The sequence below is a fragment of the Arachis ipaensis genome, chromosome B4, assembly GCF_059453495.1.
Source record: "Arachis ipaensis isolate K30076 ecotype BB chromosome B4, ASM5945349v1, whole genome shotgun sequence".
Classification (NCBI taxonomy): Eukaryota; Viridiplantae; Streptophyta; class Magnoliopsida; order Fabales; family Fabaceae; genus Arachis; species Arachis ipaensis.
The window spans coordinates 130,269,663-130,284,567 of NC_142439.1; the positions used below are offsets into that span (position 1 = coordinate 130,269,663).

At 32.6% G+C, this 14,905-nt stretch overlaps 1 protein-coding gene, 2 non-coding genes and 1 pseudogene across 3 annotated transcripts; 3 read left to right on the forward strand and 1 right to left on the reverse strand.

The window, feature by feature from the left end:
- The first annotated feature begins 2,379 nt into the window (after window positions 1–2,379).
- TRNAG-GCC (transfer RNA glycine (anticodon GCC)) lies at window positions 2,380–2,450 on the forward strand. The gene has a single exon. It is a non-coding gene; the product is annotated as a tRNA-Gly (tRNA).
- A 7-nt stretch (window positions 2,451–2,457) lies between these two features.
- Window positions 2,458–2,544, forward strand: LOC148569215 (small nucleolar RNA snoR114). The gene has a single exon (XR_015882749.1). It is a non-coding gene; the product is annotated as a small nucleolar RNA snoR114 (small nucleolar RNA).
- A 5,713-nt stretch (window positions 2,545–8,257) lies between these two features.
- LOC107638026 (BON1-associated protein 2-like) lies at window positions 8,258–9,242 on the forward strand. Its single transcript, XM_016341227.3, has one exon. The coding sequence runs from the start codon at window positions 8,476–8,478 to the stop codon at window positions 9,064–9,066; it is 591 nt and encodes a 196-aa protein (XP_016196713.1). The 5' UTR covers window positions 8,258–8,475; the 3' UTR covers window positions 9,067–9,242.
- A 762-nt stretch (window positions 9,243–10,004) lies between these two features.
- LOC148569216 (secreted RxLR effector protein 161 pseudogene) lies at window positions 10,005–10,673 on the reverse strand (annotated as a pseudogene).
- Window positions 10,674–14,905: the final 4,232 nt, after the last annotated feature.

The following is a 14,905-nucleotide window of genomic DNA, read 5'->3' on the forward strand; positions in this document are numbered from 1 at the left end:
TTAAATAAAAATATAAAATTATAAAAATAAAATTAAAATTAAAAGTTAAATACATGTTTTCAAAAAATATATTAATGACAATCAAATATCAATTCTTAGATATAATTTATGGTATAAAAACAGATAATAAATTAGTCACTAGTACAAAATACTTTCTCAATTTAAATGAACAAGAGAAAATAAAAGAGAACACAATCAATATCAATATGTTTGTATATTATGTGTTATTACTTGTTTTAGTATCTATGTCAATTGTTGGGAATAAGGAGTATGACCACAATCCAATCAATCATGTGTCAAATAATTTGTTATTGTTATTATATTAAAATGTTAATATAATAAGATCCTTGATTAAATTTAGAGATTTATCATTGTGATAGTGATCAAAATATTGAGAGATAAATATTTTATAATTTAATCTAAATTATTCTTGGTCATAGGATTATTAAAAAGGACATTAATAATTCGGAAAGATCAATATATATATAATGGTTTTCATTTGATGAAGATTAATAGATCTCATTTATTAAATTATATATATAGATGGTGCATATAGAGATATGACCATTGAACTGACTCACTTTGAGAATTTCTAATGGTTATAATTACCGTATATTTGTCAATAGGATATTCTCAAGATGAACATAGTAATAGAGTTTCCTTTGACCTGCGACTGTCATAGTAATTAACAATGTATTTATTATACTTTGATTCCAGACATCTAATACCCTAAGGTGCTAGTTGAATGGATATTGGGTATAATTTAAATACTTGTAGAATTAATGATTAGTCAATAAGGAATCCGTCAACTCTCAGTAAAGAGTTTGAGCTCTATGATTATAATGACTGAGATGAATAAAACCTTGGCCAAGGAGATTGAATGAATAAAGAAATGAGTTTCTTAGGTCATTCACAGTTCATTATAATAATGGTAACAAGTTAGAGTTTGACAATTAAACTATACTCTAAGAGTTAACCAAGAGTTGGAAAGATGAAAGGAATTATACTTTGTTCTTCTAAAGTTCTTAGTAAAAATATATTACTTCATACTATCGGGTCGTTGAGGAGTGTTGCTAGACGCCAACCTTGATTAGTAAATCTAGTATGACTAATTTACTACTCGCTTAGTATTGAACCTATGGGGTCACACACTAACGAGTGTTCTAATCTTTACTATAGAATTATTTAATTATTATTTTGATTTGATCAAATAAATAATTATATTAATTCAAATGGAATATTATTATATTCTTTGCTAGCACCAAGAATATAATAATAGTATGATAATTGAGAATATTAAATGAGATTTGAGAATAATTAGTTATTCTATTTCTAAATTTGGATGAGATCCTAACTGATTCTGTTTTTAAATTGAGTTATGATATGATTCATAAATTTAAAAGTTTCAGATTTAGAATTTCAAGATATAATTTAAATTTGAATTGAGATTCAAATTTAAAATCAATAACAAATCTCATACTATATATATGTACACCAAGAGTAGAGGAAAAATAAGAATGAAACGAGAATAAAGTATTTTATTCCTTTACCTCTACACACATAAACGTATGTGAGCCTGATTCTTGGAGAAGAATTTTATGGCGTGCAAAGAGTTGTAAGAGGTTTCTCAATTTAGATCAGATGTCCATTAGTCAAGGAGTTGACAGCAAAGGTTGGTCTCGATGTGGATACGCATAGCGCCTTCGTACCATCGAAGGAGAAAAAGATTTTTACTAGCGTACTTAGGTATTTGGATCTGATCTACTATACATTTATTATTGGAATAAAGTTTAAGCACAAAATAGATCTTTAAGGATTACTTTCTTTTCTTTCGCTGCGTGTTATAAAGACATGGTAATCCTTCATCAATCTATATTTAAAAGAATAAAAATAAATAAATAAAAATTCATTCAAAGTTTATTATATATTTAATTTTTGTCACATAAATTAGTAAGAATCAAGGTGGCACAGTGGTAAGAGGAGGCGCTATATCCTTACCCATCCAAGTTTGAATCTTTCTCGCTGCATTTTTGGAGTTGTGAACAGAATGCTCCTACGATGGTTCAGCAGCATGCAGGTGCACCATGGACCCGCGCGGATTTAATGCAGTCTGAGTGCGAACCGGCCAATTTTCAACGAATTTAACCACTGTTGACCAATTCAAATACAAATCCAGTCCAATACGCTAACCGAACCAATCAGATTATCGATTCACCGATTTTTCGATCGAACCGACCGGTCCGGTTCTATTATGATAACTATGCTTCCTCTATCTGAAATGATTGACAAATGAAATGAAGCCGTTTTAACTAAAATTATCCTTTTTCATTTTTATTAAGGTTAGCCATCAAATATATATGTGAATAGAAGAAACATGTGGCACCAGTGGTCTAGTGGTAGAATAGTACCCTGCCACGGTACAGACCCGGGTTCGATTCCCGGCTGGTGCATTCACAAGAGCAGTGATGATAACGCTGCACACTTGTGGTTGTTGGTCAATCACGCTTCATCTACTACTCGGTGAAATCAGGTGCATCTGAGCTCTTTTTTCCAATAAAAAATGTTTATTCTTTTATGTGAAAAGTATTATATATGATACTGAAATATGAAATGCTAATGAATCCCCAATGTATAATGGTGTATCTCTTCTTCGGTAAGCAGCTTATGTAATTGGGATGACGGCACCATGATATATATGAGTGAGTGTATTAATTAATTAAGCTAAGGAAATTCATGGACACATGATACATATGGTGAGGTGAGGTACGTTGGTAATTTCATCGTAGACACCATCAACATAACATTCGTGGTCATCGTTATATTAGTGACTCTATCTAATATTTTCCACACCAAACTAAAATAAAAACTATAAGAAGCTAGCGATGACCTTCACCTTCCAACACAAAATCCACTAACTGAATTTGGGCCAATAAATTTGGTTGGTTGGCAGAAAACAACAGGGATAAGCAGACAAGATCGAATGTCAACCGATCGATTAACTAATCGCAAAATATTCACATGCAAAGTAACGAGACGAAGTTTTGTACGTACTAATAATTATTTCTCTCATTTCTCATTAAAAAAAATAAAAAATAAAAAGCAGCTTCTAGTTATGCAACAATGTTGCGATAACTGAAACAAAGGTGTAACTAACATATCAATTGAGTAATTAATTTATTGATCTGCTTAAAAAATAAGTGTTGGAGATACCAATTTAATTTTCTAACAATTCTTTGGACAGAAATAAATTTTTAAATAGAATTTTAATCCACGCTAATTTCTTATCATTTATGTTTATTATTATTGATGTTATGTAAGATATGCTTAAAAAGTTTTGTTCATGAAATTACTTTAAAAAACAAAAACACTTATAATTTTTTTTTTGGTTTTTACATTATCTTTTTGTTGGTTAATAAATTATTACATACATAAGGCGAGATTTAAATTCCCAACACTTATTTAAGTGGATTAACCACTAGACCAACCCAATTTGATTAAGAGACTTATAATTTTTAACGAGTAATTTTAAGATTTTAGAGCTTACTTACCCCTTCCTACAATAAATATATTTTTCTACTGGTTTAATTTATTGACGAACTCCGCCTATGTTACACTTGCGGTACATAGCCAGTCCCAAGTCCGGATAAAGAAGGAGGGTTGTGTTAGGTTTTCGGCAACCAACATAAAAATATAGTCGAACCCCCATGACATGAATCAAAGACATTATTGCGCTAAAGCTAGGTCGTTGCCCGGAAGCAACGCGCCGTATGACTCGAGTACGGTGTCAAAGCAAGAGCCGCTGCATCGGTGCCCGGATGTAGTGTTAAATGAGCAAGGGTTCTTGCGTTTTCGTGAACGGACGAGGGTAAATAAGCTAGTTCACAAAGTAAAAGGTAAAGGTCGAAGTGACAGAAGGTTGAGATTTGGGACATGGAACATAGGCACTCTAACAGGAAAGTCCATGGAGGTGGTGGACACCATGACAAGGAGGAAGATTAACATTATGTGCCTACAAGAAACTAAATGGGTTGGTGCAAAGGCTAGGGAGTTGGATACTTCTGGTTTCAAACTGTGGTATACAGGAAAGGTGAAGAATAGGAATGGGGTTGGAATAATTGTGGATAAGCAGTGAAAGAAGGACGTAGTGGATGTCAAGAGGGTGGGAGATCGGATCATCTCTATCAAACTTGTGGTGGAGGGAGGTGCTTTCCATGTGATTAGCGCCTATGCACCGCAAGTGGGTTCGGACGAACAACACAAGATAAGGTTTTGGGAGGATCTAGAGAGTTTGGTTCAAGGCATACCTTTGGGAGATAAGATTTTCTTATGAGGAGATTTAAATGGCCATGTTGGGAGAGAAGTGACTGGATATGGGAGTATTCACGGAGGCCATGGTTTCGGGGTGATCAATGCCGAAGGTAAAACTATTTTGGACTTTTCCTCAACCTTTGATCTTCTCATCGCAAATACATGTTTTAAAAAGAGAGACGAACATCTTATAACCTATAAGAGTGGCATGACAAGCTCTCAAATCGACTTCTTTTTGTTGAGGAGAGTCGACCGAAAATTTTGCATTAACTGTAAAATTATCCCGGGAGAGAGTTTGACAACACAACATAGGGTGCTCGTCATAGATTTTCGCGTTGAGCAAAAGTTGAGGAAAAGATATCATACGAAGAACCCAAGGACGAGGTGGTGGCGGATGAAAGGTGAGGAACAAAGAATCTTCCTAAGATGGGTAGAAAAAGAGGCAAAGTGTGATGGGAATGGAAGCGCGGAAGAGATGTGGAGGGAGATGGCAGAAGTTATTAGAAGAACAGCAAAAGAAAGTTTTGGTGAATCTAAAGGAATAGGACCAAGAGACAAGGAGTCCTGGTGGTAGAATGCGAGTATACAAGAAAAGATAAAGATAAAAAGGGAATGCTTTAAAGAGTGGTCTTTATGCCGCAATGTAGATAATTGGGAAAAATATAAGGCGGCTAAGAAAGAGACAAAAGTGGCTATAAGTGAAGCAAGAACAAGAGCATATGAGGGTCTTTACCAGTCTTTGGGCACGAAAGAAGGAGAAAAAGGCATATATAGAATCGCAAAGAGCCGGGAAAGAAGAACGAGAGATTTGGATCAGGTTAAGTGCATAAAGGATAAGGATGGAGAGGTATTGGCTCAAGAGGAGAAGATTAATGAAAGGTGGAAGAGCTACTTCTATGAGTTATTTAATGAGGGACAGAAGACTCTTCCAAGCCTTGATCGATTATGCACAAGGGAAGAAAAGATGGTGTGAAGACTCAATATGGTGTGACAGAGGAATTTTCTATTGGTATAGGATTACACCAGGGATCATCCTTAAGTCCATACCTTTTCACATTAGTCTTGGAAGTACTCACAGAGCACATCCAAGAGCCTGTGCCATGGTGCATGCTTTTTGCCGATGATATCGTCCTTATGGGAGAGTCAAGGGAAGACTTAAATAAGAAGTTGGAGTTATGGAGAGAAGCTCTAGAAGTGTATGGTCTGCGCATAAGCCATAGCAAGACGGAATATATGGAATGTAAGTTCAGTCTGAGAAGGGAAAACCCCAATATAGAGGTGAAGATTGGAGAAAACATCCTACGAAAAATTAAAAGTTTTAAGTATCTTGGTGCATCATACAGGATAATGGAGAGATTGAACAGGATGTAAATCATAGGATCCAAGCAGGTTGGTCAAAATGGCGGAGTGCATCTGATTTTATATGTGACAAAAAAGTGCCTTTAAAACTTAAAGGTAAATTCTATCGCACCGCTATAAGATTGGCTATGCTGTATGGTACAGAGTGTTGGCGGCTAAAGGGGAGCACGAACATAAGTTGAGTGTGGCAGAGATGAAGATGTTGAGATGGATGAGTGGTCATACGCGATTGGATAAAATAAGGAATGAAGATATAAGGGAGAGAGTTGGAGTAGCACCCATTGTGGAAAAGATGGTTGAATCGCGTCTCAGGTGGTTTGGACATGTGAGAAGAAGACCGATAGAACATCCAGTCAGGAGGGTGGATGAGATGGAAGATGGACAAAGGGCGAAAGGCAGAGGAAGACCTAAGAAGACCATCCATGAGGTGGTCAAACGAGATATACATGTAAACAGTCTCTCTGTAGACATGATACATAACAGAGCACAATGGCGTTGTTTGATTCATGTAACCAATCCCATTTAGTAGGACAAGATTTTGTTGTTGTTTAATTTATTGACGATTTAATTTACTTAAGGAATAAGAAGAGATTAGTTATTATAAAATAAATAAAGAACAATAATACATACTTAGTAAATATTATTTTATTTATCAGTACTTAATTAGTAATAATTTATATTTATAAAAATTTTATATATAAAAATATATAATTTATATTTATATTTTTTAAAATTTATATACATAAATTAATAAAATTTATTTATTAAAATAATTTAATATTTATATTAATTAAATAATAATAAAAAATACTAAAAATTACTGACTTATAAGAATTTTTCATAAATAAAATGGAGGGAACCGTTACTCACCTGAGAAATTCCTACTTCATCTGCTCAATGTAAAGTTGTAATGAGAAAATGGCAGGGGACCACGTAGGGTCCCGTTTCGTGGAAGCATCCTAATAAAATTCATCTTCTTGAATTTTCTGAACCCTCAACTCTATCTAACGTGCTTAAACCATGTGGAAATTGACACATCCAAGTCAACCACATTTCTACCAAACACGCACATATTCTAAATTGGCTGTATTTAAAATATAAAGAACTAATTTATTCTCCATTTTCGGTAAAAATTGGTTTTTTTTATTATGTTGATTTTTAGAGGAAATAATAAATAGATCCTTCAATTTTTATTTTAAAGACAAATAAATTCTCGAATTATAAAAATATAAAAATATTTTTAATTTTTTAAAATGCGAGACATTTAAATTTTTTAAAAGATCAATTTGTTCTTATATTTTTTGAATGAAAAAATTTAAATATCTCATATTTTAAAATATCAAAAATATTTTTATATTCTCAATTAATCAGTAATTTATGTGTTTTCGAATTAAAAAATTAAAAATTTATACCAAAATTTTAATAGATTTTTACCGTTCAAAATTTGTAACTGAATTTTTATACTAAATAAAATATTTTAATTTAATTAGATACTGAGTAAGTGTTGCCTTTTAAAAAAATACTATAGTTCAAGAATATTTTATAATTAATCTCACATTAACTACAAAAACAAATATTTCAATAATATTTCATATTTGCTAACAAAAAAACAGTTAGTAATGACTTAATTGAAAATTTTTATTTAATATAAAATTTTGATTAAAGTATATATATAAAACAATTAAAACTAAAAAAATATTATGATATAAAAAAATAAATAGATAAAAATTTAAAGATTAAAAGGATTAATTTACACTTTTTTATTACAAATTAATTTACCTAATGTTCTAAAACAAAATTTAAAAATCAATTTATCAATTCTTTAAAACTATTTTAAGATATTATTTAAAAAAAATTACGACAAAAGCCACTGTCAAACAAATTTTGGAGGGAGTCATTCAGATAAAAACGCTTGAAATATTTTTTTAATATATTTTTTAATAATTAAAATTCAATCTATATAATCGATCAAAATTGTGTTATTTTTATTAAAATTAGACCAGACAAATCAGTTTAACCAAAAAATTAGTAAATTAAATTTTGAATCGATCTAAATTAATATTTTTTTATAGAAAATAATTATAATATTTTTATTATAAAAAATGAATAAAATATTTTTATTACATATATTCATTTTGAAAACTCTAAATTCTAATCCTATCACGATATAGAAAAAAGAGAAGAGTTAGGATTTAGAGTTTTCAATAAATATATATATATATATATATATATATATATAAATAATAGAAGTATTTTAAATTATTTTCTATAATAGAAGTATTGTAGTTATTTTTAAAAAATATATTAATTTAAATTAATTTAAAATTTGATTTACCAATTTTTAGTCAAATTAATTTATTTAATCTAATTTTAACAAAAATATCAATTTATCTAATCTAATTTTAATAATCGATTATACGTATCAATTTCAGTTGTTAAAAACTATCTTTAACAAAAAATATTTTAGATGTTTGTACGTGAATGGTCCCAATTTAGGAAGCTCAAAAGGAAGCAACGCCTTTGTTTCTTTCTACCTTCTCTCTCTCTTACGTTTTCCACATGAACTCTTCCTATATTTATGAACAACATCCACCCGCTTTTCCTTCCCACACACACTTCTTCCACATCTTCTAAATACTCTCCTTTCTTCTACTAACTTCATTGATACAACTCTTTTACTATTCAATTCTTCTAGCTAGTTCTGGTTTTGTTGGTCACAAAATTTTTAAATTTTAATTCTTAATTATATAAGATAACATAACATACATAAATAAGTTCCAGATTTTATTTTCTTGTATTTATCACAACATGGATGCAAGGTGCCCAGTAAGAACACTGGAACTCACAGTCCAATCAGTAGAAGGACTCCAATTGGACCGCAAGCCCGCCACCACCAAAAATAATCTCTTCGTGGTGGTTAGGGCAGAGTCCATAAACAGCTACACCACATGCATGGCGAAAGAAGATGCTACAAACAACAACCTTACGTGGAATCACAAATTGGATGTCGATGTTCCGTTGCATGCAAGTTCCATAACGTTGGAGGTGAAGTCCAAGACTTTGAAGGGTGTCAAAGACGTTGGAATTGCAAGGGTTGCGGTTTCGGAATTCATGGGTGGTTTTGGTAGTGTTCCACAACATTGCTTGCAGTTTTTGAGCTATAGGTTGAGGGATTGGGAAGGAAGGCGCAATGGTGTGCTTAATTTCTCCGTTAGGGTGGTGAATTCACCGGAATATGTGACGGCGGCAGCAGGGAAAGCAGTGAGTCCTTGTGGGTTTAAATTGAGAGGGACTACTATGGGGGCAACAACTTCTTCTTCTTCTTGTGGTGGTGGTGTTGTTGTTGGAGTTCCTATTGGGTGGAACAGCTATGGTAGCAGCACCTATAATAATGTTTGAAATTTTGCAAACTTAGCTTCTTTTTTTCCTTTTCGGATTCGCATAATTGTTGGTGCCAAACAATTTGGATATATGTATAATTTAACGAGGAGTTCATCAATTGGCCATCAATAGCTTTTTTAATGGTGTGAGATTACATCGAATGGTGAGAGATCACTCACTTCTCTTTTGATGATTAAGTGCTGGCTACAAAATGTTAGATTTCTTTATAAAACCAGTAATTTACGTATCTCCTGCCATTGCCAATAAATTCTTTGATTTAATTTGGAACTTCCAATTCTTGAATCACAGAGAGCCAGATGGAATCAAGGTGTATTTTTTTTTTTTTGTTCTTATGAGCAGAATTGGGAACCCAAATTTTATAAAGTTTATAATGAATAGTCGTGTTCTTTCCATCAAAGAACAGACCAACTATCAATATAATAATGAATAATTACAATACCGCCCAAACTAATTTTTATATTAACAAATTGGACCACAATTAGAATAAAAATTCTAACATTCTCCCACTTGGTCCAACATTTGTTACGTATAGTTTGTAATTACATACTATGCTTAAACAATTAAGATAAATTATACGAATCATAGCGGTAGTTTTTCATTAATCGAGTATTACCTTCTATGTATTACAATGTAATATCTCCTAACTGAATAAACTCTTCATGTGGTATTTCTATAGAAATAAGCCCAATGCTTATTCTAGGTCCTTCACTAAATTTTATTTGTCATTCTCAATCATGTATGCGCATATATACTGACCAAATGAGAAACAAACAATAACAAGAATTTCATATCCAAATATGTCATATAATATAACATAAGTCATATAAGTGACGTTACAAAACATAAACCCATACTAGTAACATGATCCTTAAACAATCCTAGTGGCATGCCTTTTGTCAAAGGATCAGCTATCATCTGTTTAGTACTAATATGCTCTATTGTACCTCATTAGACCTAACTCGGTCTTTAATGGCTAAGTACTTAATATCGATGTGCTTACTTCGACTACTACTTCTATTATTTTTAGCCATAAATATAGCAGCTGAATTGTCACAATATATTCTTAATGGCCTAGAGATATAATCCATAATCTTAAGCCCAGAGATGAAATTCTTTAACCAAACACCTTGTGATGTAGCCTCAAAACAAGCAATAAACTCGGCTTCCATGGTAGAAGTGGCTACAAGTGATTGTTTTGCACTCTTCCAAGATACTGCTCCATCAGCAAGCATAAAGATGTATCCTGACGTTGACTTTCTAGAATCAACACATCCCGCCAAGTCTAAATCTGAGTATCCAACAATTTTTAAACTGTCGGTTTGTCTATATGTAAGCATGAAGTCCTTGGTCCCTTGAAGGTACCTTAAGACCTTTGTAGCTCTCCAATGGATAATTCTTGGATTGCTTTGATATCTTCCTAACATGCTAACAGCAAAAGCAATGTCAGGTCTTGTACATACCTGAGCATACATTAGGCTTCCAACGGCTGAAGCATAAGGAGTATTTTGCATCTGTTTCTTTTCAAGTTCATTTTTGGGACATTGATCTAAGCAGAATTTATCACCTTTCACAATAGGTGCAACACTTGGTGAACAATTTTGCATTTTAAACCTCTCAAGAAATTTATTAATATAGGCTTCTTGAGATAAACCTAAAATTCTTTATGTTTATCTCTATAAATCTTTATGCCAATGACATAAGATGCATCACCCATATCTTTCATATCAAAATATCTAGAGAGAAATTGTTTCACTTCATGTAACAACCCTAAATCATTTGTTGCAAGCAAAATATCATCTACATATAAGATGAGAAATATGATCTTGCTCCCACTAACCTTGTGATATATACATTGATCAGAAATATTTTCAATGAACTCAAATGAAGAAATCACATTGTGAAACTTCAAATACCACTGTCGGGAAGCCTGCTTAAGACCATACATTGCTCTCTTAAGCTTGCAAACTAACTCCTTACCAGCACTTGAGATGAACCATTCGGGTTGTCTCATATAGACCTCTTCTTCCAGATCTCCATTAAGGAATGCCGTTTTCACATCCATTTGATGCAATTCCATGTCAAAGTGTGCTACCAATGCCATAATGATACGGAAAGAGTCTTTCTTTGAAACAGGAGAAAAGGTTTTTCTGTAGTCAACTCCTTCCCTTTGAGTGAATCCTTTGGCAACAAGTCGAGCCTTGTAGCGCTCAATATTGCCTGATGAATCCTTCTTGATTTTAAAGACCCATTTACAGCCAATGGCCTTTTTCCCATCAGGCAATTCTACAAGATCCCAAACTTGGTTATCTGCCATAGAATTCATTTCATCCTTCATAGCATCTAGCCATAAATTGGAATTACGACTTTTCATTGCTTGTGAAAATGTCGTTGGGTCATTTTCATCACAAACATCATAGTCAGACTCAACAAGATATACTACATAGTTACTAGAAATTGCAGGCTTTCTAATTCTTGTTGATCTTCTTAATGTTGCATCATCAACCTCTTGTAAAGGTAGTGGCATAACAGGTTCTCCCTCTTCTTGAAGTTGCTCTTGAGCAATATGTTCTTGAACAACATTTTCATTATAAAGAGTTTGATCCTCCACCATATGATCTACTTGAACATTATCTTCATGATGTGGAACATTAGTAATAGGTTGTTCTATATTGAGCCTATCTATATGGGCATTGTATTGAACAATCACTCTTGTACATAGAGAGGTTTGACAAATATTATCATTCTCAACAACTTTAGGAGGATGATTTCTCCCACTTTTCACATCATGCTCTAAAAATCTTGCATTTCTAGATTCAACTATTTTACTTGAATGGGAGGGACAATAAAATCTGTAACCCTTAGACTTTTCTGCATAGCCGATAAAATAGGCACTTATCGTCCTTGGGTCTAACTTCCTTTCTTGTGGATTATAAACCCGAACTTCAGCAGGATAACCCCAAATGCATATATGATTCAAACTAGGTTTTCAACCTTTTCATAGCTCAAATGGCGTTTTAGAAACTGCCTTTGTTGGAACTCTATTTAATATATACGCAGCTGTCTTAAGGACTTCACTCCACAAGGATAAAGTAAGATTGGAGTTGCTAAGCATACTCCTCACCATATCCAGCAAAGTCCTATTTCTTCTTTCAGCTACACCATTTTGATCTGGTGTGCCAGGCATGTGGTGTATTGTGCCACAATACCATGCTCTTAAAGATACTTTGCAAATGGACCAGGTGCTTTCCCACTTCCAGTATATCTCCCATAGAATTCTCCACCTCTATCTGATCTCACGATCTTAATTTTCTTTCCGCATTGTTTCTCTACTTCAGCTTTATAAACTTTAAAAGCGTCCAATGCCTCATATTTATGATGAAGCATATAGAGATACATATATCGTGAATAATCATCAATAAAGGAGATGAAGTATTTCTGACCACTTAAGGACATATCAGGACAACATATGTCAATGTGAATTATTTCTAATATGTCAGAACTCCTCTTAGCACCTTTTTGAGACTTTTTGGTTTGCTTTCCCTTAATGCAATCCACACAAGTATCAAAATCAATAAAGTCTAGAGTTTCAAGAATTCCATCACTTACTAATTTCTTTATTCTCTCAATGGAGATGTGTCCCAACCTTCGGTGTCATAACATGGAGGATTTTTCAGTCATACTATTACCATGCATAACCATAAGATTAGATGGAACATTATTAGTTAAATGGACTTTAAATAAATCACCAATTAAAGTACCACGTCCAATAATATTAGAATTTTTAATAATGTCAACAAAATTATCATAAAAATTTATACATAATCATTGTTTTACAAGTTTAGATAAAGACATCAAATTTTTAGAAAAATCTGAAATATAAAAGGTTCTTTCTAAATCTAAAATACAACCAGTACTTAATACAAGCCTAAATATTCCAACAGCTTCCACACGTGAACGCATCCGATTGCCCATATAGATGCTTAGTTCACTTCCTATCGATTTCCTTTTTCTTATGAAACCCTGCATGGTATTTGAAATATGAATTTCAGCACCAGAATCAATCCACCAAGTGTCATGACATATTTCAACAAAATTAGATTCAAAACACACTGAAGGAATAAGATCACAAAGGTTAGTACCTTTCTTTTCAAGCCAAACTTTAAATTTTGGCACTCCTTCTTCATGTGTCCTTTCTTTTTACAAAAGAAACACCATGCACTTTCTTTCTTCATAGGATGGGATACAATACCCTTTACTTTCTTCTTATGAGCTTGCTTTTTATTATCCTCATTTGTCACTAATAGTGCACTTTCACCAAATTCCTGAATTAGCCTTCCTTCCTCTTGCACACACATCACCAGTAATTTGTTAATGGACCATTTTTCCTTATGTGTGTTATAAGAAATCTTAAATGGTCCGTATTGGGAAGGAAGAGAATTCAGAATAAGATGCACCATAAATGAGTCAGAGATCTCAACCTCTAAAGCTTTCAGTTGTGCTACAATGTCTCTCAACCTCATGATGTGTTCACGCACACCTCTTACGCCGGTAAGCCTCATAGATGACAATTGTGCCATTAGGATGCTTGCAAGTGCCTTACTAGAAGACTCAAACTGTTCATCAACAGCCTTCATATAATCCTTGACATTTCTACAATCAGGAATTGAACCTCGGATACTAGCTGAAATATGAGACTTAATGAACATCATACTTAAACGGTTGGATTTCTCCCACCGTTCGTATAATGCTACCTCAGCTTGAGAACTAGCATCAGTAGGTGTCGGAGGCTCTTCCCTACGAAGAGCATAGTCAAGGTCTGCACACCCCAAGTGAAAGAGAATCTTATCTTTCCATTCCTTATAGTTGTCACCACTTAACAAATGAACTTCAGATACAGTTTCAGATATCATTACTGCTGCAAATAATAAATCATGCTAACATTATTCAACTTTAAATAGGCACATCAAAATCCATCCATAACATATGATAATACGTGCCAATGTAAGTCATATCAAAATAAATATGAATCATAGTGTCATTAAAATCTACCTGTGGGCAAAGATTTTAACACACATAATATTCACTATACTAACTAAAGTATTGAAATTAGAAAATAAAATACTGCTTCTTAATACCTGTAGGCTAATTAAGAAGTAAGAAATATTTTCTATTTCAATCTAATTATATGTGAATAACATAATAAATTCCTGTGGGCAAGTTTATTATATAATTCACAACAATTACAAATATATCATATTAATATTTATGTGATCTCTTTAAATATAATTATTATCAAGGATGCTGTGGCTACTCCTCAATAAATCATATATTAATCACAATATGATATGCAGCGGAAGAATTTATATTGCATGCAAATATAATCATCAAATAAATAAATTGAGTAACATGAATAAAATTAAAGTGGAGATGATCTAGTGGATAAATATTTTAGCAATATTTAGAAGATCCAAGTTCAAACCTCACTCCAACCAAAATTCTTCTCTCTTCCACCATCTTCCTTTTCTTCTTCTCTCTTTCTTTCCTTTTTTTTTTTATGAGAATCATGAAAAATTATACTATTATAAAGAACAACTACCACACAAATTTAGAACATTCCTTCTGGGAATATTATTTATTATTCCCTCTTCTTATGGTACGTCAACTTTAATTTCAATAGTTTTTCTTACTTATTTGAAAATTCATACTATACATTCTTCTTTTGAAAATAATTTATCAAAATAATGCACAGTAATTAAATTTTGAAATGGCAAGGCAGAGACAATTTTTCTCTGATACCACATGTTAGATTTTTTTATAAAACCAGTAATTTACGTAC

Excerpts from the sequence above, each read along its gene's own strand:
- LOC107638026 (XM_016341227.3), top strand. The coding sequence starts at position 8,476 with ATGGATGCAAGGTGCCCAGTAAGAACACTGGAACTCACAGTCCAATCA.